At 42.0% G+C, this 24,400-nt stretch overlaps 1 protein-coding gene across 1 annotated transcript; it reads right to left on the bottom strand.

The window, feature by feature from the left end:
- Positions 1 to 16,191: 16,191 nt before the first annotated feature.
- LOC113631839 (histone H2A type 1-C) lies at positions 16,192 to 24,235 on the bottom strand. The gene is made up of 2 exons (XM_027128577.1): positions 23,666 to 24,235; positions 16,192 to 16,351 (listed from the first exon to the last, which is right to left on the bottom strand). The coding sequence occupies exon 1, from the start codon at positions 24,171 to 24,173 to the stop codon at positions 23,781 to 23,783; it is 393 nt and encodes a 130-aa protein (XP_026984378.1). The 5' UTR covers positions 24,174 to 24,235; the 3' UTR covers positions 16,192 to 16,351; positions 23,666 to 23,780.
- Positions 24,236 to 24,400: the final 165 nt, after the last annotated feature.

Genomic DNA, 24,400 nt, shown 5'->3' with positions numbered 1-24,400 from the left:
ATCAAGCATTTATTTGAAATAGAAGTAACACCAAAGGCTCTATTTTCCTATTGATCTGTCAGTTATATCAGAACTACCTAGGGTGTTTGTATGTGTGTGTGTGTATATGTGTGTGTTGTACCTGTGCTTTAAATATAGATTCCAAAGTCTTGCCCCAGATAATTCTGAATTCTCCCAAGAAGACTGCTGGTAAGAGGTGCATCCAGGATTCCAGCTCACATCTGTTTGACTTCAAAGCATTTGCTCAGTGTTTTTCAGGCTGCAGGTCTGAACAATCATTAAAGGTTGCAAAATCAATTTTGTAGTACAAGGCCAAAATGTTTCCTTTTTAATGAACTAGAATAGAATACAAAGTATCAGAGCCCAAAGCAGGTAGTTTCAGTTTTCTGCATAGCTTTTTGATGGTGTGCTGGGTGCCACCATGTAAAATGTATTTCTTACAGTACAATCTCATATGGCCAGAGTGGGAGGAGTCTTCCTCATGCATTTCTTGAACTTTTATAGCCATGAAATATACTCAAGTGTGTTAATCGCTAATGATCTACAAAAAGTAATTTCCTATTATTGGCGTTTTTAAGCCTCTAAGAAACCCCAAGTCATAAAAAATGGGGAGCACTCTGCAAACATTTCCATTTTGAACACGATAGCAACTGTGCTAAGAGTAATGATGAGATTTGTGGAAAAGCTGAAAGGAAAGTGAGGCTTATACTTGGTTCCTTTTACTCCAAAATTCTGGGCTCCAGAATCAAGCACTTGATTCTGGACTTTTCTATTTCAGTAGAAAAGTCAAGATAGAGTTTGGGGAAGAGGCGCTATTTTGCTAAACAAATTAGCCCTTCTCCAGCTTCCTCATAGCAGGCGTGTTGTATGATCGCAGCCATGGTGACGCTATGAAGACCACCTGTAGATCTCTATCTGTTGGGACAGCCTCCCCTTTGTAGACTCTTTTAAGAGGCACTCTATCTTGGCTTTTGGTGTAGAGCATTTCTGGAAAACTTCTTAAAATGGGCTATATAGTATTTCAGAAATTGTTATTATTTTTATTTAATTCAACAAATAAAGCTGGGGCATGGTGCATACTCAAGGTTATTCATTGCAGCACTCTTTGGAACTGTAAAATATTGGAGCAAACTTTAATATCCATGTGTAAAAGCGATTGAATAAACTAGAACACATATGTACAATTGGGTAATATATAGCTACAAAAATGAATGAGGAAGATCTCTATGAGTTATTAAGGAATGAATTCCAGGATAGATGGTTAAGTGAAAAAGCCAAGTGCAGAAGAGTATCTATAGTATGATACCCTCTGTAAGAGAAAGATGAAGATATAAGAAAATACATTTTTTTTCTCATTTGTGCAAAAGATACACAGGAAGAATAAACCAAAAATGAAAGGGATTTGTTATCTGTGGGGGTGGAGATTAGAAAGGAATGGAAAGAAGGAAGGAATGGGAACAGAGTTGCAGGGATGAGAAGGGAGTGACAGTTTTCTGAGTATGTCTTTTTGTACAACTCTGACTCTTAAAACTATAGTAATGCTTCATGTACCAGCAAAATAGTCACACTATTAAAAGCAGTAGAGATGGGGGAACTCAGAATGGAATACAAGCACTAACAAATTAACCAAACTATATTAAGTTACAGTTATTACATAATAACACTAAAGGGATTGGGGAAGATAAAAATTAACTTAAGTAACTGTAGAAAACAGTATCTTGATTGGATACTATAAGGCTAAAGACAAAAGCAACTACACATAAAGGTTGTAATCTAATAAAAGTGTTTTTCTCAGGGTTATGGGTTAACAATTCTGAAACTACTTATGTGTTTAGAATCGAACAAAGAAGTAAACACAGTGTAGAAAATGAGATCCAGTGTTCTCACTAGTGCAAAAAGAAGTATTTGGCTAAAATGAAACTTGTGCTGGATTAGAATCAGAAGTATTAATATAAACTCATATTTTAAAATACATCTCCAGTTTAATAGATATAGACACCTAGAAGTGTGTTATGTGATTGGGTTAACATACAAATATACTTCCTTGCTCTGTCAGCGGAGCGGACCTAAAAGCAGTGACACCCTAGTAGCAATTAGCACACCTGGAAGACAATCTTTGGTTTTTAAGCATCATTCTCTAATCAAAGGAACCAGGACCACCTGGAGAAGTGATTGGCTCCAAGGCTGGAGCAGGGATAATACAGGGTGAGCCTGGAACATCTTGTGGTGCCAGAAAAGGAAGATGCTTAAAATAAAATGAAAATTTGTTGAAACACCATGCAAGCCACTCTCAAGGAGCTACTAATTGCTAAAGCTGGTACCATTTGAGCAACAAAATAAAAATTGATAATACTGGATTTTAACTCATAGATAAAATATATACCCGTAAATAAATACATACATACATAAGGAAAATGGACAACTTTTCCTTGTTGCAGATGAAATCCACAGGAGGATACTAAAATCACTGAGTGAAATTTGAAGGACAATCAGGATTTGCATAGTCTCAAAGTATCTTCCCCAAGATATCTATCTACTACAAAGAGAAAGGTAATGAATTTACAGTGGAGAAACCCAGACACCACCTTAACTAAGTGAGCAGGGTAAACCCCACAAATAGTAAGACATATCAACATCATGAACTCCTTGCATTGAGAAGGATACTTCATCGTTTTTGTGCTATTTCCTGGCAAAAGGCATAAACTCATGCCAGGGATGAGAAAACATCAGACAAATTCCACCCAAGGAACATTTAAAAAAAATAACTGATCAATACTCCAAAAATGTGAAGGCCATGAAAGGAAAGACAGACTAAGGAATTGTTACAGACTGGAGGAGACTAAGGAAAAGCATTAAGTAAAATCAATGTGCGATCCTGAATAAGATCCTGGAAAAGAAAAAGGACTTGGTGGAAAAGTTTGTGAAATTTGAATAAAGTCTAAAGTTTAGTTAACATGGAGGTGGGGATGGGGTGGGTGGGTGGTGGTGGGATGAACTGGGAGATTGGGATTGACATATATACACTAATATGTATAAGATAGATAACTAATAAGAACCTGCTGTATAAAAAAATTGAATTAAATTTTTTTAAAAAATTATTTATTTATGACTGTGTTGGGTCTTCGTTTCTTTGCGAGGGCTTTCTCTAGTTGTGGCAAGCGGAGGCCACTCTTCATCGCGATGCGCGGGCCTCTCACTATCGCGGCCTCTCTTGTTGCGGAGCACAGGCTCCAGACGCGCAGGCTCAGTAATTGTGGCTCACGGGCCCAGTCGCTCCGCGGCATGTGGGATCTTCCCAGACCAGGGCACGAACCTGTATCCCCTGCATTGGCAGGCAGACTCTCAACCACTGCGCCACCAGGGAAGCCCCTTGAATTAAATTTTAAAGAAGAATTGAAAAATAAATAAAGTTTAGTTAACAATATTGCACCAACGTCCATTTCTTGTTCTCCATAAGTGTACAATGGTTATGTAAGACATTAACATTAGGGGAAGCCAGTTGAGGGATATAAAGAAACTTTTTGTACTGTTTTTGCAACTTTCTTGTAAATATAAAATTAGTTCAAAATAAAAAGTTTCCAAAAAAAAAAGTTTCTCTTCATATCTCACCGTGTTATACCACTTTTCATAGAAGGGGGAAATATACCTAAATGTGACATAGGTTTGCCAAAGTGGCGGAAATGTAGGTGATTTTTATTCTTGTGTCCAAACTTTAATAGTTTTTCAAAGCTTCTACCATAAGCACAATTACTTTATTATTAGTAAACAACATGTTTCTCTTTAAAATATGATGAAGCTTATTAAAAAAATATATGGGTGCTGAGTTTCTCAGACATTCAGGTACTATCTGTCTCCTCTTTCTGCTCTTTATCTGGACTTTCACAGAAATTATATACGTGTTTTTTCATTTACAGATTCATCATTTATCTGTGTATCCATAAACAATGCTTTAGTTTGGCCTGATTTTGTTATGTATATGTGGAAAATCACAATGTATTTAATCTTTCATGTCTTGTTTTTTTTCCCCTGAACAAGATCCATCCCTCTGTATTATACTGGTGCGGAGAGCTCTAGTTTGGTGATTTGCACTGCAGTTTAATATTTCTTTTATACATGTGGCCCAATGTATTTACTTATCTACTCTACCGGTCCTGGACATTCTCGTGGTTATATAATATGGCAAATTTAGCTTCTCAAAAATGGTCGCAACTATTTCTCCTGACCCACATTCCCTTCTCCAATGTGTCTTGTCACTCCCGCATCAAGTCTAATTCTGGTCCCCTTGAATCTGAGTGACCTTGTGACAGCTTGCACCAATAGAATGTGAAGGAAGGGAGGCTGTGTGACCTCCACCGCTAGGTCTTAAAAAGCAATGGTGCTTCTGCCTTATTTGCTGGAACACTTAGGCTTCTGTTTCTGAACTATCTATCTCATAAGAATTTCGGTAGTTCTGAGACCACGTTGTGAGAAAGTCAAGCTGCCTGTGGAGACCACGTTTGGGCACTCTGGTTAGTCATAGCAGTTTTTGAACCATCCTAATACAAGGACCAGCAATGTGAGAGAAGGACTCTCCAGATGATTCCAGCTTCCAGTGGTCAAGTCTTTTCAGGTGAAGTCCCAAACATCCTGGCAAAGAGACAAACCAACTCTACTCTGCTCTATCAGAAATCCTGATTTGAAGAATCTATGGGTATAATAAAATAGTTGTTTTAAGCCACTAAGTGTTGGGTGCTTTGTAGCCTAAACAGTAATGGTTTCAGTTTATTTTCAAATGGTCATTAGCTGGCCAGTTATTTATTTTTTTAAGAACTCTTTTTGACTGTAACCTACACTAGGAAACACATTTTACATCATACGCTCACACTCACGTGCGCTCATGCTTGCCCTTACTGAAACAAAATTTTGAGGAAGTAATAGAGCTTCCTTTTCAATGCAATTTGCTCTGCTATTTCTTCTTCTCATCTCTTCCCTCTCCTCTTTTCTCTTTAATTTCAGTAGAGAAATCTATTGATTTCTTATCACAACCAAATAAATTGATTTAATAAATAATAGTCTTCATCAGCAGATTGAAGGTATAGTTTAAGAGGTGATCTTAATCTCTTTATCTTTATATCTTGCAGAGTATGTATATATTTTGATATCTTATGTATTTTGCACTATACACAAGCTCATGCACATTTTACGCTCTAAACTCAGAGTTAAATTGTTCACTGGCCTAAGTCTAAATAAATCAATAAAACCGAAACAAAAAAATATGAAAAGAGTGAATCTAATAAATGATTCTAAACTTAATTTCGATGTTGAAGTATATGGAAACTCCAAGAACCCATTATTGTTTCAAAATGAAAGCCTGAGAGAGGTTAGTGATTTGTCCCCTGGGCTGTCAGGAAGGGAATCCTGTGGCATCTGGAAGGAGGAAGGGTCCTTGCAGAAGGTGCAGGTGGCGAGTAGTTTAGATCTGGGGTTGGGATGGAGGATTGGGTATCCTTTCTTGGCCCAGAAGAGCTTAAGAATATAAAACATAAGTGTCTACATATATACTCTTAAGAGTCAAAACACAGATCCCTTAATTCTGGCAAGAGCTTGAGAAGTATTCTCTTCTGTCTAGTAAGTGGACCCTGTGAGAAAGAATGACTTCAGAGATATTAACTACCTTTCCATTAACCTTAATATTGAACTCATAATCATTTTCCGAATCAATCTCTTCAACATCAATTTATTCAAAGATGTTGCTGGTGTCTTCAAAAGAGATGGTTTAATGAACAAGAGTAGATTGCATTTGAGCCTGTGCATATTTTCTCTGTTCTTGACTTTTCTCTCTTTGTCTATCCTACTTCCTATTATTCCCTCAGCATCCCTTTACATTTCCCTCTCTGTTCCCCCTAAATTATATGAATTTGCTGGTTTGTAAATGTAAGTTCCATCCACTTACACAATATTGTTAATTCATACCTGGCAGTGGCAGTTTGGCATAGTTATCCATTGCTGTGTAACAAATTATCCCAGAATTTAGCGGCTTACAATAGTAATGAGCACTTATTATCTCACACAGTTTCCATGGGTCAGGAATTTGGGGGTGACTTAACTGGGTGGTTTTGACTTGGGATCTCTGATAAGATTGCAGTCAAGATGTTACTCTGGCTGCAGTCATCTGAAAACTTGACTGAGAATAGAAGATCCAATCCCAGATGTCTCATATGGCTCACGTGGCTGGCAAGTCAGTGTTGGCTATTGGCAGAAAGCCTCAGTTCCTTGGCATGTGTACCTGTTCATCGGGCTGCTTGAGAGCTCACTCCATCACAGCTGGCTTCCCCAAGAATGAGTGATCCAAGAGAGCGCAAAACAGGAGTCACAATATCCTTTATGACATAACTTCAGAAATCACAATATTCTATTAGTTCCATAGATCAGTCCTATTTAGTTTGGGAGTCTGCACATGTGCGTGCATGTCAGAGGATGAGAATTACCAGGGCCATGTTGGAGTCTGGCTATCACAGTTCTGGAGATGAACAGCTCTATTTCAGATCCCAATCTTATCACTTACCAGGTTTGCAACTTTAAGAAATTTACTAAACTCTATTTCTCAAGTTTCTCATGTCTAAAATTTGAATGAGGATAGTGAGGTAGATGTCACTTTTACTCCCAATTTTTTGCTGCCCTTTTTGGGAGAATGATACATCCCTGCCCACTAATATCGATTTATGACATGCCTACCTATGTGAGGAGTACACTTCCACACCAACTTGATATCAGTCCCTGCCATGGGAGTTGCTTTGGTAGATCAAATGTGAGTAGAAGTGAGGTGTACTCACTTTCCAGCAGAATCATTAGGAGCAATGAGATCTTTTCATGTCATGTTCCTTTAGTCTGGGTCCCTCCATGAAGAAAATGTGGAGCAGAACCACAACCGATCTATAAAAAAATGCAATGTGAGCCTGAAATAACCCTTGCCATTGTCATCCACTTAGATTTTGGGGGTTTTTGTTATATAATTTAGCAAAATCTAACGGATACAGCTATTATCTACTCACTAGGAATATGCTGAGATTTGATAAAATATTTTTGAAGTGCTTATAATACTGAGACATAGTAAACAACCCTGCATATTACATATTATCTATTACCTATTACTATGATTATACAAACCTAAATTCACATGAAATGAGTTAATAAGCAATGCCATTAATTAATTTATAATAAGAGATGCACTTGATATTGAAAATAAGTATCAGAGGTGTACATACTTTCTGGTCAGGAGACCAAGATACAGATTAGAGGATGCTTTTTGAGCATATAGTTCGAATAAGAGATATTTTTATCAAGAAGTGGTTACCCAATCAATCAGCTCCACCACCCTGAGGACACCTGTGTACAGTGTTTTGTTTTGTGGAAAAGACACACTGAACAAGTTACCATTCTACAAACTCTTCTTTTTCTAGGTGATCACCAACCTCCCTTTTCTCACAGTTGCTCTGATATGAATTCTCCAGACTTACAGTAACCATGATACTCCAATATAATTTATATCAGTTACAGTACAAATACAGTCAGTTACAATTTAGAATATTGCAATATATTTATAAAGTTTACCATAGAGTAAATACAATATGCCAGTAAATGCAATATGTTCTAAGCACTTTTCAAATACTTACTCACTTAATCCTTGTAATATCAAGGATTATTACGAGTCACTGGCACAATGGTGCTATTATTACACCATTTTCCAAAAGACAAAACTGCATCCAAAGATGTTAAGTAACTTGCCCAAGGACTTAAACTAAGAGAGCTTTCCTGTACTGTCTCTCCGCCTTGTAACAGTGACTAATTCTGCCATCCTTTATAAATTATTGTTATACCAAGTACAGTAAAATTTTATTCTCATGTTTTGAAACTTTATTTCTTTTTTTTTAAATAGATTTATTTTATTTATTTATTTATTTCGGCTGCGTTGGGTCTTCGTTGCTGCACACGGGCTTTCTCTAGTTGCGGCGAGCGGGGTCTCCTCTTCGTTGCGGTGCGCGGGCTTCTCATTGCGGTGGCTTCTCTTGTTGCAGAGCACGGACTCTAGGCCTGCGGGCTTCAGTAGTTGTGGCACGTGGGCTCAGTAGCTGTGGCTCGTGGACTCAGTAGTTGTGGCTCGCGGGGTCTAGAGTGCAGGCTCAGTAGTTGTGGAGCACGGGCTTAGTTGCTCCGTGACATGTGGGATCTTCCTGGACCAGGGCTCGAACCCGTGTTCCCTGTGTTGGCAGGCGGATTCTTAACCACTGCACCACCATGGAAGCCCTGAAACTTTATTTCTAAGCACTATTCTTTGATTTGGGGTGGGGTAGAAAGCAGGGGCTGGAGTAGGAAATAGGAAGCAATTTGTAGGACAACATACTTAGTTTATGAAGTCATAGTACAATCCTCATTAACTTCCCCCACAGTCTCCACCAGTGACGCCCCTCTTCTGTGACACGGACAACTTAGGCTTTTGGGTTTTTGTTTATTTTCTTTTCTTCCCCTTCACCCCCACTTTGGTCTCATATAAAGTGTCTCCACCCACTTCCCAAAATATGGTTCCTAAACTTTCCCTGTGGAGAAATTCTGCAGCCCCTAATATTCAGGGATTTAAGAGACCACAGATGTCACAAAGCCTCCCACTTTGTAAAATAGGAAACTTAAGCCCAGAGTGGTGAAGTTACATCCTGAATAAGCAATCACCCTCTGGACTTCCAGCAGCATGAGCACTAGGGCAGATATTTAGCATTGCAAATGCTTTAGAAAACTTTTGCTGCAAATACTGCTCTGTACATGAGTTGCTCAGGGAAGACCAATGTTTATCAGTTGGGTTCAGTCCCACTGTTTGTCAGTGTATTAAAAACTGCTCCAGGGATTTTATATAGGATGAATTTAATAGAGGTAATCAGTGAAACAGATCATGAAAGAGTTAAGAAACCAAAAGAGAGATGAGGAGTAACCAAAGATAAGCAGCAGCAAGAAGTTGCCACTTCTCCAAGAGCTAGGACAAAGGAAAAAGAGGTGCTGCTATCATTTAGGAGTTGGGGCCAGCCCCAACTGGAGATCCAGTCTCCAGTGAAGCTGGAACAACACAGGCTGGTAAGACAGGAGTGGAGACCACCAAGAGGCCAGCTATCTGGTGGGACTGGAGCCAAAGAGTGCCAGTGAGGCTGGAGAAACCCCAGGAAGCAAAGGCAGGAAGGGCAGAAATAACTTGGTCTCACCAACATGTTCCACTGGGGCCTCCCATTGGTCATATCTACTGGAAGCCAGAGAGCAAGGGAGCCTGGGAATTGTAGTTTCCAGTGACATACAGCAGCTTCAGAGAATAAACAGGCAAATGACCGAAACAATCAGAAATTCAAATATTTCTGCGAATCTGATGCCTGAGCATGAGTCCTTGTATCTGAACTCAACCAGAGGTACACTTCCATCTTTAAAGACAAGGGGTCAAGAAGACAGTTTCACCTTCTTTTAATCAGGTTGTGATATACCCAGTGTGGTGGGGATCCTCTGACAGAATCAAAACGATCCCTGACTCTGAGGGTTCATATCCCTAAGTTATCCCCTTTTCTTGAGTGTGTGCTGCACCTGGTGACTTGCTTCTAACAAAGAGAATATGTCGGGACTTCCCTGGTGGCGCAGTGGTTAAGACTCTGCCTGCCGATGCAGGGGACACGGGTTCGAGCCCTGCACCTGGAAGATCCTACGTGCCACGGAGCAGCTTGAGCCCACGTGCTGCAACTAATGAAGCCCACGCACCTAGAGCCTGTGCTCCGGAACAAGATGAAGCCACTGCAATGAGAAGCCCGAGCACCACAAGGAAGAGTAGCTACCGCTGCCGCAACTAAAGAAAGCCCGCGCGCAGCAACGAAGACCCAACGCCGCCAAAAATAATCAATCAATAAATAAAAAATTAAAAAAAGCACAGACTCGTAAAAAAAAAAGAGAGAGAATATGTCAAAAGCTATGGTGTGTCATTTTTTTTTTTAAAGCCTTTTTTTTTTTGGATGTTGGGGCTAGGAGTTTATTAATTAATTAATTAATTTTTGCTGTGTTGGGTCTTCGTTTCCGTGCAAGGGCTTTCTCTAGTTGTGGCAAGTGGGGGCCACTCTTCATCGCGGTGTGCGGGCCTCTCACTGTCACGGCCTCTCCTGTTGCGGAGCACAGGCTTCAGATGCACAGGCTCAGTAGTTGTGGCTCATGGGCCTAGTTGCTCCGCGGCATGTGGGATCCTCCCAGACCAGGGCTCGAACCCGTGTCCCCTGCATTAGCAGGCAGATTCTCAACCTCTGCGCCACCAGGGAAGGTCCTGGTGTGTCATTTTTGAGATTAGTTTACAAAAGGTTGTAGCTTCTATCTTGGGCCCCCACTTGCACTCTCTCACTTGCTCATTTCCTCAGGAGAAAGTCAGTAAGCCACCGACATGACAAGAAACAAGGACTTGAGGACTTCAGTCTAACAAACAGCCCTTGAGGAACTGAGTCCCTCCAACAACCATGTGCACGGGTTTGGAAGCGGATCAGTCCCAAATTGAGCTTTGAGATGATTGCAGTCCTGGCCACATCCTAAATGCAGCCTTGTGAGAGACCCAGAGAACCCAGCTCAGCCACGCTCAGATCCTGAAGCTGCTAAGTTTGAGGATAATTTATGATGCAGCAATAGATAACGGATACATCCAGAGATAAGCCAAAGACATACAAGGGGAAATAAAGGGAAGAGAGGGCATGGTTTTCAGTGTCTATTATGTACCAAGCACATTATCCCCACTTAATCTTTGCATCTATCCTCTGAGGTCGGTGATCATCATTGGTTCCATTTTCCAGACAAGGAAACTGAAGATGAAAAGGGAAAATAATTTGCTCAAGGTCGCATTGTAGGGTTGCAATTGTAGGGTTGCAGAGTAGGGTCTGATGGATGGCCATATCTGGGTTTTTATTTTCATTATTTCACATTGTTCCAGAACTCAAAACAAACAGCCTTCAAAGTTGCAGTCACTTCATTTGGATTGAGTACAAATAAAAAGAGTAAATTGTTTAAAGTCAAATGCCTTCTTGCTTTCTGAAAATTGTATACCCACTTCTTTCTCTCACAGAATATCATAACTCACCTAAAAATTTAAAAAAAAGGAGCAGGGCCTTATTTCTGCTCCTTTCTGCACTTAAAGATGGAAGTGTACCTCTGGTTGAGTGCAGATACAAGGTCTCATGCTCAGGCATCAGATTTGCAGAAATATTTGTTTGAATTTCTGATTGTTTCCCTCATTTGCCTGTTTACTCTCCGAAGCCGCTGTCACTGGAAACTACAATTCCCAGGCTCCCTTGCTCTCTGGCTTCCAGTAGATTTGACCAATGGGAGGCCCCGGTGGAACAGGTTGATGAGGCCAGGGTATTTCTTAAAGACTAAAGGCCAGAGAACAATATAAAATTCGTGTAACAAATAACCAAATTAAAGCAAACAAAGCCTCCAAAGAGGCAGTTTTTAGCTCTTTGGGCTACTAGACCACTGGTTGCATTGTGTAATTAGATAATTACTTTTATGGTAATAGCAGCAAACAGCAACTCGCATTTGTCGAGGGTTCCCTTCGGATTGGGCGCTCTTCTGAGGTCTTTACCTGTATTACCTCATTTGCCTTCCCAATAACACTATGAAGCTGATTCCCTGTGTGTGTCTTATTCTCATCTGCACACTTCCCCCATCCGTCCTTTTTACCAGGTACATGACCTGGGCAAGTTAGGTAATCTCTCTGTGCCTTGGTCTCCCAATCTACAAAATGGGACAATAATAGCACTTACCTCATGACATTATGAAGATTAAATAAAATAAGTTAGTGCTTGAGTGAGCATTATAATCTAATGAAGTGAGGTAAGAACCACATTTCTCCCAATCCAACTCTAGTTTATTTATTTATTTATTTATTTGCGGCATGCGGGCCTCTCACTGTTGTGACCTCTCCCGTTGCGGAGCACAGGCTCCGGACGCGCAAGTTCAGTGGCCATGGCTCACGGGCCCAGCCGCTCCGCGGCATGTGGGATCCTCCCGGACCGGGACGCGAACCCGCGTCCCCCGCATCAGCAGGCGGACTCTCAACCACTGCACCGCCAGGGAAGCCCCCAACTCTAGTTTAGATAGCAGTAAATTTGGATAACAAGGAATATTTGTCTGATTCTGAGGCACAGCTTCTGAGTCACAGGTGAGATCCGAGCGTCGTGGTTCTTACTGATGGAGCCAGAGGACCGTTCTGCGGCTCCATAACACAGATGCCGGGACCGGCACCGGAAGTCCGAGCTGAGCCCTTAGTTCCGGCGTGACTGGGTCCCACTGGGGCATCCGCGGAGTGCAGCGGTGGCAGAGTCTCCACGTATTTCAACACTGACCACCTAGTGTGAAAACAAGGTACTTTTAAAAAGTGCTCCTTAAAAAACAGCTGATGCTAAATGGAGAGGAAAGAGAGCGGGAAAACATTGGGCAAAAGAAAGGGTGGCGGGGGTGGGGGTGGGGTGGGTGAGGAATACAAAGGGATAAATAAGAAATTTCAGAAAAAGCTGTTGGTTTGTAGCGTTCATGAAGAACATTTGAGAAGATGAGACACAAGGTGATTAGAATAATGATTAAAAAGTTCGATCTCAGCCCATAATGAAAGCTGTTTATAGCCACTCCTTCCCACCGACTCCCTCCTCTAGAGGTCATTAACTCCTCCTAACAGGTCTTCGTACTTTGGGCTTCTGTCTGGTTGGCAGGCACAGTGTCTGTTGTGTCTGCTGGAACTCGTGGGCAGAAGTCGGCAGATGCGCAGTGCCTGCTCTCCTGCAGCTCTGAGTCACGTGCCAGGGAAAGGGACAGCCTGATGCACAGAGGGGCTGTGCTCCAGAAGGGGACCCAGTGCCTGTGCTGTTCCTTTTCATAGAGAAAGCATGAGACCAGACTTGATTAGGAGAAGAAACCTTTTCTGTGTGGGTTTCAGCTGGGAGCACCAGCCTCCCAGCACCTGAGAACATTGGCTGATTCTCCCACAGGGGGAGAAGCAGCCATTGTTCCCAGTTCATTGCCAGGCAACCCAGAGGAAATCCCTGGGGTCACTGGTTAAACAGCCCTGCTTGTGTCCTAGCAGTGCCTTTGCTCATGGCATTCCTAGCCACGCTGTACTGACGGTCCACACTCCCAGCATCACTCTCTGCCAGACCTTGGCCACCCTCCCAGCAGGGATCTCTCCCCTCTGGGAGTAGGAGGAAGGCTAGGGAGGGTCTCACTGAGAAGGTGACATTTGAGCAAAAGCTTGAAGGAAGTGAGGGGTGAGGCAGGTGAGGATGTGTGAGAAGAGTGTGTCAGGGTTCCTCATAAAATTTGGAAAGTCGATATGAGAACCCAGCAGATGGGAAACAATGCAGAAGAATCCACAATAGGTGTGGATCATAGGACTGTGGGAATTAAATCAGCCCAGAGACATGGGGCTCATTTGGGAGGTGAGAGAGAACCCTTTTAGGTAGGAAAACAGCACAATAGCGTGAGCCAATGTGTGTGCATGAGAGAGAGACAGAGACAGAGAGAGTCATGAGCGGTATGAGAGTATCTTTATGGGGTAGAAACAAAGGACGTTTAAGGTAGTGGTGTGCTGGTAAACGTTTAACAACTGATTCTCCAGGAAAACTCCCCAAATACTGACTTGTAGCCAGTTCTTGTTGTGTAAATACTGCCGCTATGGCCAATTCCAGGCTACCGATGTTACCCTGAACACGGAATAGAACGCAAGGAAGGTTCAAAATGACATGTAGATTTTCCAGTGGAGGCCTGAGAGGATGAAGACGGCGAGGGCAGAAATATAACTCTGTGGGCGACGTGCACAAGCCACTGATCTGCTCTGTGACCACACAGAGACCAGCTGCTCAGGGCCCCAGTCTCTTCATCCACAGCCTGAAGGACTGAGCTAAAGGAAATCGAAGTTTCCTTCTGTGCTCTCCCCTTCCTTTATGCTTTCCTCCCAAAGAGCTACTGTATCTAGAGCCCCTTTCCTCAATGGCCTTCCACATATTTCTTTTCTCTGCCAAAGTTGCACAGGTACCCAGTGGGGGTGATTCTCCATATCCAGGGAGTCAAGCTGAGCCCCCAATGGAATAGGCACAATTTGCAGCATCCCTGTCTTAGGCGTCTCTGCTCTTGGAAAGGTGGCTCAGCTGAGTTCGAAATGCCCACCCAGTCCACTGGGGCTGCTGCTTCTGCACCTGGAAGAGACCTGGTGGCAGGTGAGTGGGTGCGTCCACTGCCATTTCAACACCACATGTCTGCCAGGCCCACTCCTCTGGAAGCTTCCTCCGGCCATGGGGGAGTGGCTGCCCGAAGCAGGCAGTGATCTGGCTTATCACAACCTAAGTCACCTCAATCTCTGCAGGTGGAAGCTGGCAAATCCCAACTTGGAAATCCCAACATCCTCTTCAACTGCCCACATTTGTGAATGGATCAACAGGTGAGAGATCATTTCTATCTCTACTTCTGTCTTTATATAAGCTTGCACATGTTTATGTTAGGTTTTACGAGGAACAAGGTGCTTTCTCACGTGCTCTCATTTGACTGGTTTTTCAAAACTCTGGGAGGTGCTATTATCCCATTTTACAGATGAAAAGCCTGACTTTTCAGGGATGGCAGGTGACTCACCCCCAGTCAGACACTTGGTAAATGGCAGAGCTGCAATACAGACCCAAGTATTTTCATTCCAGATTCGCACGTCTTTCCAGAATATTTCACTGCATGTCTGTGCTGTGTGTACATGCATATGTATATGTACGTGTGTACACACACAAACCACTTTGTATAGACTTATATAGGTATTTTTTAAGACTGAGTTGGGTGTGTCCTTCTTACAACCCAGCCTTAGGAATTTATCAGCTATTTCCTGAGTGATTAGTACATGCCAGGCAATGTCAGACACCAGCTGAGAGCTGGCAATACAACAGTGGACCATCCAGACCCCCAGTCCCCAACACACAGACACTAGAGTAGCAGAAACATTCTTAAAACCTGACCTTGACTTAAGAGGAAAGAGCAGAAGGGGCAAAGGGGCAGGCAGATTGGGAGGGTGTGCTTTCTAACTCCTGTGTGAGGAAATGGCCATTTAACCAGGTAATTAATGAAACTATCTTCCTCTGTCTTGGTACGATATTTCATTTCTTCATGCCAGGCTGGAATTTGGGGAGCCTGATCCTATTACAATTTATTATATATAACTCACAAAAGCAGTAGTGTTGGAAAATTAAATAATTTTGTTTGTGCTGTTCTTTAGAATTCCAAACTTTTTTTTTTTCCATTTTCGTAGTTAATTAAGGTACGTATTACCTCCATTTTACAGATGAAAAAACTGGGGTTCAAAATGAGCTTGGCTAAAGCCACAGTTTTCTTTTTTGCGGTACGCGGGCCTCTCACTGTTGTGGCCTCTCCCGTTGCGGAGCACAGGCTCCGGACGCGCAGGCCCAGCGGCCATGGCTCACGGGCCCAGCCGCTTCGCGGCATGTGGGATCTTCCCGGACTGGGGCACGAACCCGTGTCCCCTGCATCGGCAGGCGGACTCTCAACCACTGCGCCACCAGGGAAGCCCCAAGCCACAGTTTTTAAGGAGAAGAACCTTGAGTCCAAGCCAGAGTGACTTGAATTTCTGTTCATTTTCCACCATCCCAGAGGAATATGAGAACAATTTCCATTTTGCTGTACATCAGGGTTTGTTATTCTGGAATTGCTTTATGTGCCTACCAACAGGAGACAGGTTACATGAACTGTGATGTACTTGTGATGCGTTCACAGTACAATACCATGAGACAGTGTACAGGATGTCCCCTATGTTCATATCTGGAAAGTTTTCCAAGATATACTGTTATAGAAAAGAGTAAGTGTATGCAGTCTGCTATCTTTTAAGAATGAAAACTGGGGGAGATAAAACATGCGTTCATTCTTGACTCACATCAGCATGAATTAACAATAGGCAAATACACAAGGAAAATAGTTACCTAGGGAGAGTGGGGTAAACCAGTGAGGAGTGGATTCTCAGCATATACCTTGTGATTTCGATTTGGTTGAACCCTGTGAATGTGTTACTTATTCAAGAAATTAGGTACATTTGGTACTAAAGAGAGCTTCTCCACAATAATATTTACCCCCCCTTCCCTTTTAGTCTCCTTATCCCGAAGACACACAGTGCACACGAAGAAAGAAACCCAAGTAAGTTTTTAATAGGAAAAAATTGGCAGGTACAGAATCAATCAATGATGTCAGAACACAGATGCCAGTCCATTTATTTCTGAGAATTGATGAGTTTGACAGACACTCTGGATCTAGGCATCTCTTTGTAGTGAGAAGCTTTTGAAACCTAAGGGGAGAGAAGAAACCAAAGTAAATGTATTTGGGAACTTCTTTCTTAACCTTCCTCAACATATGCAGAAGAACTTACAAACCTCTTCCCTCAGAATGAGTTTGGTTCATTCTGTGTATCAGCCCTTTTCATTTCCTCATATACACACTCCCCATGGTAAGAGGACCCAGCCTCCCCGGGAAATGCTCTAATTTCGCTCTTCAGATAGGGTTGCCAGATTTGGCAAATAAAAATACAAGATGCCTAGTTAAATCTGAATTTCAGATAAACAACATCTTTTGTTGAACTACAGCATGTCTCATGCCATATTTGGGGGCATACTTATACTAAAACAATTACTTGTCACTTAACTGAAATTCAAATTTAACTGAGCATCCTATATTTTTTCAGGCAACCGTATCCTCAGATGCTACCTGAAGGGAGCTGGTTAAGTGCACTTGAACATGTTAGCCCAGAGGGACAAAAAGTACCTAGCCCGGTGTGCTACCAGTAGAACTTTCTGCATTGACAGACATGTTCTACATCTATCTGTCCAATGTAGAAGCCACCAGCAACTTGAAATATGGTTAGTGCAACTGAGTACCTGAATTTTTAATTTCATTATTTTATTTAAATTTAAAATGTCACATGTGGCCAGTGGCCTATCTTGGACAAAGTAGCTCAAGTACCAGTCATGTATCTCCCTCCAAATGTAGCAACTGGAATTTAAAACCGAATGGTGGCTAAAAAGGTACATCACCCGGAAATAAACCCACAAATCCCTGCAGCTTAGTGATTATTCCGTTTCCGTGCAGATATAAGTTCTGTTGCCAACACATTAATTCTGAGTATTCATTCTGAGTATTTACTGAGGATGTGACATGCCAGGGAGTGGAGATGTATGATAGAATTTTTCAACAAACTTACCCTGTAGATGATCGTGTTAACTGTATAATCCAGCATTAGACTGTAAAAGCCACCAAGGTGCCCTGTGTGCAGAGCAGGCATCGTAAGGGGATGAAACAGCATTGATTTGGTCACACACATCAGCTGTGTGACCCTTTTCCTTCCATGACTCTAAGCAAGCGTTAGTAACCACAGACCCAGTAGGGTGTTAAGGAGGATTCTTTTATACACGGTATCAGCCAGCAGAGAAGACAGGCCCTTAAAGGAAACTGAGCTTCCTGGGTCACTGAGGCTTATCAGGAGACATTAAGTCTGGTGAGGTTAGTGCAGAAACCTGGCAAAAGGTAGAGTGTGGAAAACAAATGGTGTATATGGTACTTCCAAATTTCACTGCGGTCCTGGTAGCTGCATAGGGCAGTAGGCAGTGCATTAACAATGGTTAGTGGGCATTTTTATACAGAAATTCAGATAACCATGTGCTTTCTGGGCTCTGAGACGGCTTTTGGGGCTACAATATCCATTCCCTGGTTCATTCACCAGCGAGTTGAGTCCCAGGCCTTCTGTTAGATGTTAGGATGTCACAGACCAGGTCCCACTTCATGAAACAGAGAGTATAATGGGGAGAGGCAAACAACAAGGGAGCTGATAAATAAAATCTTAGAATGTATTTTAAAGAATCTCAACAAGATGATTGATAGAAAGTAACTTGGAGTGAGACGTGAGCAGAGGGAGGTTACTTATTTTTTTTATTTTTGTTTTTTTTTTTTTGCGGTACGCGGGCCTCTCACTGTCGTGTCCTCTCCCGTTGCGGAGCACAGGCTCCGGACGTGCAGGCTCAGTGGCCCTGGCTCACGGGCCCAGCCGCTCCGCGGTATGTGGGATCTTCCCGGACCGGGGCACGAACCCGTGTCCCCTGCATCGGCAGGCGGAGTCTCAACCACTGCGCCACCAGGGAAGCCCGGGAGATTACTTTTTTATTTTACTTTCTATACTTGAAGTTACAAACTTAATTCATGCTCCTTTTTACACTTTACACACATGTTTATACAGGTTAACAATCTCTCCTCATATAACCTCACATAATGGGCCTTTTATTTCTAGATGGTAGACACCCTCTCTTCCCTAGTTTCTACTATCTGTCTATCTATCTATCTATCTATCTGATATTGCTTTGCTTTACAAAAGGTTAAGTGTCTCTTAATAAATTTTAATATATATTGCCAGGAAATTTTCTCAAAAGATAATATGACTGTGGCACTCCTTCCTCATCCTCAGCATCCTAAGTATTATTGGTTTTAGTGGTTGTCTATCCATAGGTGAGAAGTGCTATTCATTTGTTGCTATGATATGCATAACCTAACTTTTAGGAAGGTGAACAGTTCTATGTATTTTGGTTTGTTTTCTCTCATATGCACTGTCTATTTGAATTTCATAAAAGGTATAAAATATCCTGTTCAGTAATTTTTTTCTATTTTTTGCCCTTTTCTTAGCAACTTGCAGGTCTTCCTTGTAAATTAAAGTCATTAACCTTTTGTGTATAATGTTTTACAAATCCTTTATCCCAATTTACTCCTTGTTTTCTACTCCTTTTATGGAATATTGCATCTTAAGTTTATTTTTGTCCTATGTGGTCTGTGTCCCTTCCTATATGGCATTTGTGTTTACTGCCTGGCTTAATAATGACACCTCCCCCTTAAAATATACACATACAAAACTGAAGTTATACAAAGTGTGTCCCTAAAATTTCATCTAGTATTTGTATTTTATACTTAGCTCTTTAATCCATCTGGGTAGTCTATTTCAGATAGGCCTGTGTGGAGAAGAGCTGAGAACATGCTCGCCAGAAGAAAAATCAGAGGATGGGCACTGCAGAGAAAGAGACCAACAGTACAAATGTCTTGAAGCAGCAAAGGGCTTGGCAGGTGGAAGAGAGATCAGTGTAGCTGGACAGGGAGATGGAGATGAAGTCAGGGAGGTGGGCAGAGGCCAGGGTGGTCATGGATGGCTCTTCAGGTCATGGTAAGGAGTATGGTAAATAAATTAAGATATGTATTAAAGGTATAGGTGAAGTGACTTACAGATAGTTTGGATTTGTGGAGATGAAGGAAAGGGAGCAAGGCTCATTCCTAGAATTTTCGCTCGAGTAAATGGACTTACAGTAATGTCATTTACTGAGCTGGGGAGGATTGGAGGGCATAACAGGCTTAGGAAGCATAATGTAAACTCTTGTGTCTTGAATGTATTTAGGCTGAGAGGTCTGTTAGGGCTTCAAGTGAAGGTGTCAAGTAGAAATTTGTATGAACACATTTGCATTTCAGGGAAGACAGCAGGACTGGAGATGTAAAATTGGAAGTTTATTGCATATAGACAGATTTTGAAACTACAGTACTGATAAAATCATCAAGGAGACAGAGTGAACAGGGGCTAGTACTGAGCTCCAAGGTTCTAAAATTTAGAGCATTTTCAGATAGAGCCATTCTGAGATACACTTTGAATGCAAGGGCAATTTGTCATGGCGTAAAGTCAGGGCCTGTACTTTCAGCTCAGGCTATCACTGAGTACAGGAAAGAATAGACATGCTCAGCTGCTGCTGCCTGGTGCTGCGAGAGTGAGGAATGTGGTAAAAGTTTAAGCTCCAACTGGCAGACAAGCAACATACAGCAGAGACCCCGAAACTTACACACTTGCTTCTTTCAGAAAGAACCTCAACTGTAAGTAACACGTGTAATTCTAAGTCTTAACAGATGCTTGTTCTATCACCCTGCCTAAACTACAACTTAACTAACAACTGTAATCTAATTAAGTCCAATGAATTTCTGATATTTTTTCAATATGACTACATTAATTCCATGTCCTAGAATTCGTTTTATTTTAAAGTATACATGTTACGTTCCAAATTCTTTTGGTGTTATAATGATTATACTTATTGAGTTTTTTCATAAATTTGTCTACTTATTAATGATACAGTTTTATGGGTATAAATATAGACTATAATCTGCCTTTTGGTAGATCTCCTGGTGATGCTAATCTTATTTTGCTACAAGATCAAGGTACTGAAATAAAACAGAGAGGGAAGAATACTGGGGCTACATGTGAGCCCTTATTCTCAATTTTGGTATGTTTGGGGATTCCTCAATTAAATTCCTAATGTTTCCTAGTAACCCACATGCATTATACTTAACAGGAATATTTACATTTATAATTATAATTCAGGCTCAACAGGTGACAAACCCCTAGAAGGTAACCTACTTCTAACCTTAAAATATACAATTTTTTTTTACAACTGTTTATAAAATGTATCACACTTGTAAAAAAGAGTTCAAGTGATACATTTAAAAAATAGAATGTGAATGGATAATGGATGGAGTAAAGGAAAGGATATTGCTGCATAGATTATTTGGAAATTTTAAAGAAGATTTTGTATTTGGCGATGCTGTATCAAAGTGATCTGTGTTGTTTGGAATATGCTATATAATTGAATGATGATTCTGTCTCAGCCTCACATCTCAATAAATCCCTTTAATACATATCTTGTCCCTGGTGGCCAGGTGTCTTCAGTAACTGGAAGCCCTGGGTTTACGATTCACATCAACTTGCCCCAATTTAAATGGTTCTCTCCAGGACCCTTGAGGCATGGTAGATGGAGACCTACTCAAGGGCTGGAAACCAACTAAAGCTACTGAGAGTTTATTGCCCACTAGAGAATTTTCCCAAGTGGTAACTAGGGCTTTTGGATATAAACAGTGACATTTCAAAGTAGGAGGTGAAGAACTATGTTGGAGAGGGGAAGCTAGGCCAGAGCTGTGAGGAATGTCCTCTGCTTGGGGAATAGCCTCTTAGCAGTACCTCTTAGGTAAGAGGTTATCAATTGGCACCTTCTGTGTTTCTTTGAAGCTCCCAAAATAAGTTGCCAATGCAAATTGGATTTTTCAGAAGGGATTTTCTACTGGTAAGAGAAGATATTATTAGCAGCCTTTAGTCTGGCATGTAATTAATGTCTCCTCTGGTAATAAACTGACCCTCTAGAACAAAGTACTTCCTGATGGCCCAGCCACTGACTCAGCTCAACATTTACTCAATGTCCGATTATCAAGTGTTTATTGTATGCCAGGGTCTATGCTGACTATCAACAATTTAACAAGATGTGGTCCTTGACTTTAAGGAGGTCTCAGTGAAACACACAAAATTAACACGATGTATCATTCACTCTTAAGTAATCCAATACAAAGTTTTGTTATTGGAGCCCAGAGGGGAGAATTCAAGTCCTTGCTAACTCCTTTCTTCACCTACCACAATAAAGTAGTTTATCAAGTCCTTTGGTTCTTTTTTTTTTTCTTTGGTTCTTTACTAAACCATCTCCCCACTTGTCCCCTTGTTTCACTTGTCACATACTAAATCAAAAGTGTATTGGTTAACACAAAAATATGTGGCTAGCACACTGTCAGGATTTACCTCCCTCCCTTATGTAGATTCCAGGGAGATTACCTCTCCTCCTTCTCTTAAAATTTTCACAGAGTTTAGGATACAATTAGTAACATTCTGGTATGTGGGCAAAGTTAAATCCATTATGTATTGAATTTTTACTCGTTTCATTATTCTGACAACCTCTTAGGGAGCAGTTGGTTATAAAATTGCCAGTGGTTAGAAGTACTGACTTCCTGACCTTGGGGCTTAGACAAGTTTTTTATGCTGTCTTCCTGTCTCTTCATCTTTAAAATTGGGATAGGAATAGTACTTATCTCTAAGATTGTTGGGTTAAATTAATATTCTGGAAGCATGTTGACACACAGTAAGTGCTTACTAAGTGTTGGCCATTACTCGAGCACCCCACGTTCTAATTTCAGAACCCACACTGCTGAATCCACTCTTTTCATCACAAGACAGGCAAAGGCATACAGGAAGAAATGGACGCAGGGAGAAGTTAAGCACCTAGCCCAAGGTCACCCACCTAGTTAAGTGTTGGAGCTGGGTTCAAAGGCAACCTGGAAAGTCAATGAAAAGTATCCCAAGGCTTATATAAAGCAATTGCAACCTAAGGATCCAAGTTCTCCAACATACAAGAAATGCTGGGCGTAAAGAACGCGGTCCTCTCAGTGGACCCCTACCTGAAATGCTGTGAGGTCGGACCTTCCCCAAACTGATTTTCATTCCGGCTATCCTTAAAAATTAAGGAAATTCTAACGTGCGGCCATCAAGGTGCTCACTTCTTTTTCCGCCTATTTGCCTTCACCAAACACCCAGACCCTCTAGCCCCGGTTCTTTGGCTGGTAGTTTCAAGGCCGGGGTGGGGGTGGGGGGTAGGGGGATGCGCGGGAGGAGGGCAAGAGAGGGATGGAGGCTGCCTCAAGACTGCAAAGTGTCTGTGCCAACATGAGAATGAGAAAAGTGCGTTCACGGGAACCAGCTTCTGTTTAGATTCTCTTTCCCCACACACTCGGATCTGAATGCTCCAAAAGAACTGATGCCACGCAAAATGCTTCAGTGAAGCGCCAGAGATGTTTGAATGAGGGTGCGTCTCCCTGGGCCGCACAGGTCCCAAGTTTTGGCCTACTCAGCCTCCTTGCCTACTCATCCAAGCACAAACTGAGTCATGCAGAAGAAATGTTTACTTGATGAGACTCAATCCCGGAAAATAGGATCCTAGGAATTTTTGCACAGTACCAGATCGACACTTTTGGGTTGGAGCAGCTAATTTACCAGATCCCTAGTAGTTAACTATTTTAGGGAGGCCTGCAGCCCTACTCTATCCCTTTTGAGGCTGCGTTAGGGGCCTAGGCGTTTGAACCTCTACTAACTATAGTTCGTTGAATGTCAGGCACTAATCTAGGTTACGGGTGTTAAGCGGTTTGTCAAAAGAAAAAAAAAAAAATCAATGGAAACACCATCACTCTATCCCCAATTTACATACAACAAAACTACCAGGTTAGAAATTGGCCCGAAATCTCACAATTTGTAAATGTGGGGAGAAGCCACAATTGGAGTCTAGATTCAGTCTGTTCTAAGCTACCATTATGTTAACTCCAGGTAATCAATTTTTCAAAAGCCCCTTTCAGTACGTGGTAAATTTCAGATGATACGTTGAAAGTTAGCGGGAGCAGAGAGTCTAACTCCCTTGCGGGATTAGGAAAGACGGGTTGTCTGCAGCCTAGAACGAGGCGTCTAAGAGGTTCTGGCCATTTCACTCGGCATGTTCATTTGAGACCACCGTATATCCACCCCTGCAGTTAAACCGTGCTTAGGCTTTACTGACTAAAGGCAGATCACTCGACTGTCTGAAATGCCTAACCACTTCGTGGATCATTAGACCTTAACCGATTTACCGCGTTCTGCAGAGAGGGAGATTTCTAGTAACAATGAGAGCCTTTTCTAAACATCTAGAGAGATTTTTCTTCCATTTCTTGTTATCTTAGATAAAAATTCACTTACCTTCCTTTTTCTTTAATATTCCAAGTGGTGTTAGCTCTTCCTTTGAAATAGTGGGGGGCTCTGAAAAGAGCCTTTGGGTTTGAAAGCACTTCCGGAAACTCAAATCCCTGTCAAATCACTTGCCCTTGGCCTTGTGATGGCTCTCGGTCTTCTTAGGCAACAGCACCGCCTGGATGTTCGGCAAGACCCCGCCCTGAGCGATGGTCACGCGGCCCAACAGTTTGTTAAGCTCCTCATCGTTGCGGATGGCCAGCTGCAGGTGGCGTGGGATGATGCGAGTCTTCTTGTTGTCGCGCGCCGCATTACCAGCCAACTCCAGTATTTCAGCCGTCAAGTACTCCAATACCGCTGCTAAATACACCGGCGCGCCAGCCCCGACCCGCTCAGCGTAGTTGCCCTTACGAAGTAGGCGATGCACTCGGCCCACGGGAAACTGGAGACCGGCCCGCGAAGAGCGAGACTTCGCTTTAGCCCGAGCTTTACCACCTTGCTTGCCACGTCCAGACATCGCAAAATAAACAGAAAAGAAAAAAACAAAAAATGAGTACTTCTCAAAACAAACCAAGTCTGAAAGCAGATAGAACACTGCTGCTTTTATAGGCATTTCCTGGGGAGTAAATCCGATTGTCTGATTGGTTAGTACCAAGATTCACCTAAGTAGCCAATAGAAAAGCTTTATTTCCATTCCTCATTTACATAGTTCTGCCCATAGATGACAGCCTTGCTGTTTGTCTT

Source organism: Aethalodelphis obliquidens, unplaced genomic scaffold (assembly GCF_003676395.1).
Source record: "Aethalodelphis obliquidens isolate GAN/ISIS:26980383/991018 unplaced genomic scaffold, ASM367639v1 scaffold34, whole genome shotgun sequence".
Classification (NCBI taxonomy): domain Eukaryota; kingdom Metazoa; phylum Chordata; class Mammalia; order Artiodactyla; family Delphinidae; genus Aethalodelphis; species Aethalodelphis obliquidens.
Note: the sequence above shows the minus strand (reverse complement) of the source record. Positions and strands in the feature narration are given on the sequence as shown.

Excerpts from the sequence above, each read along its gene's own strand:
- LOC113631839 (XM_027128577.1), bottom strand. The coding sequence starts at position 24,173 with ATGTCTGGACGTGGCAAGCAAGGTGGTAAAGCTCGGGCTAAAGCGAAG.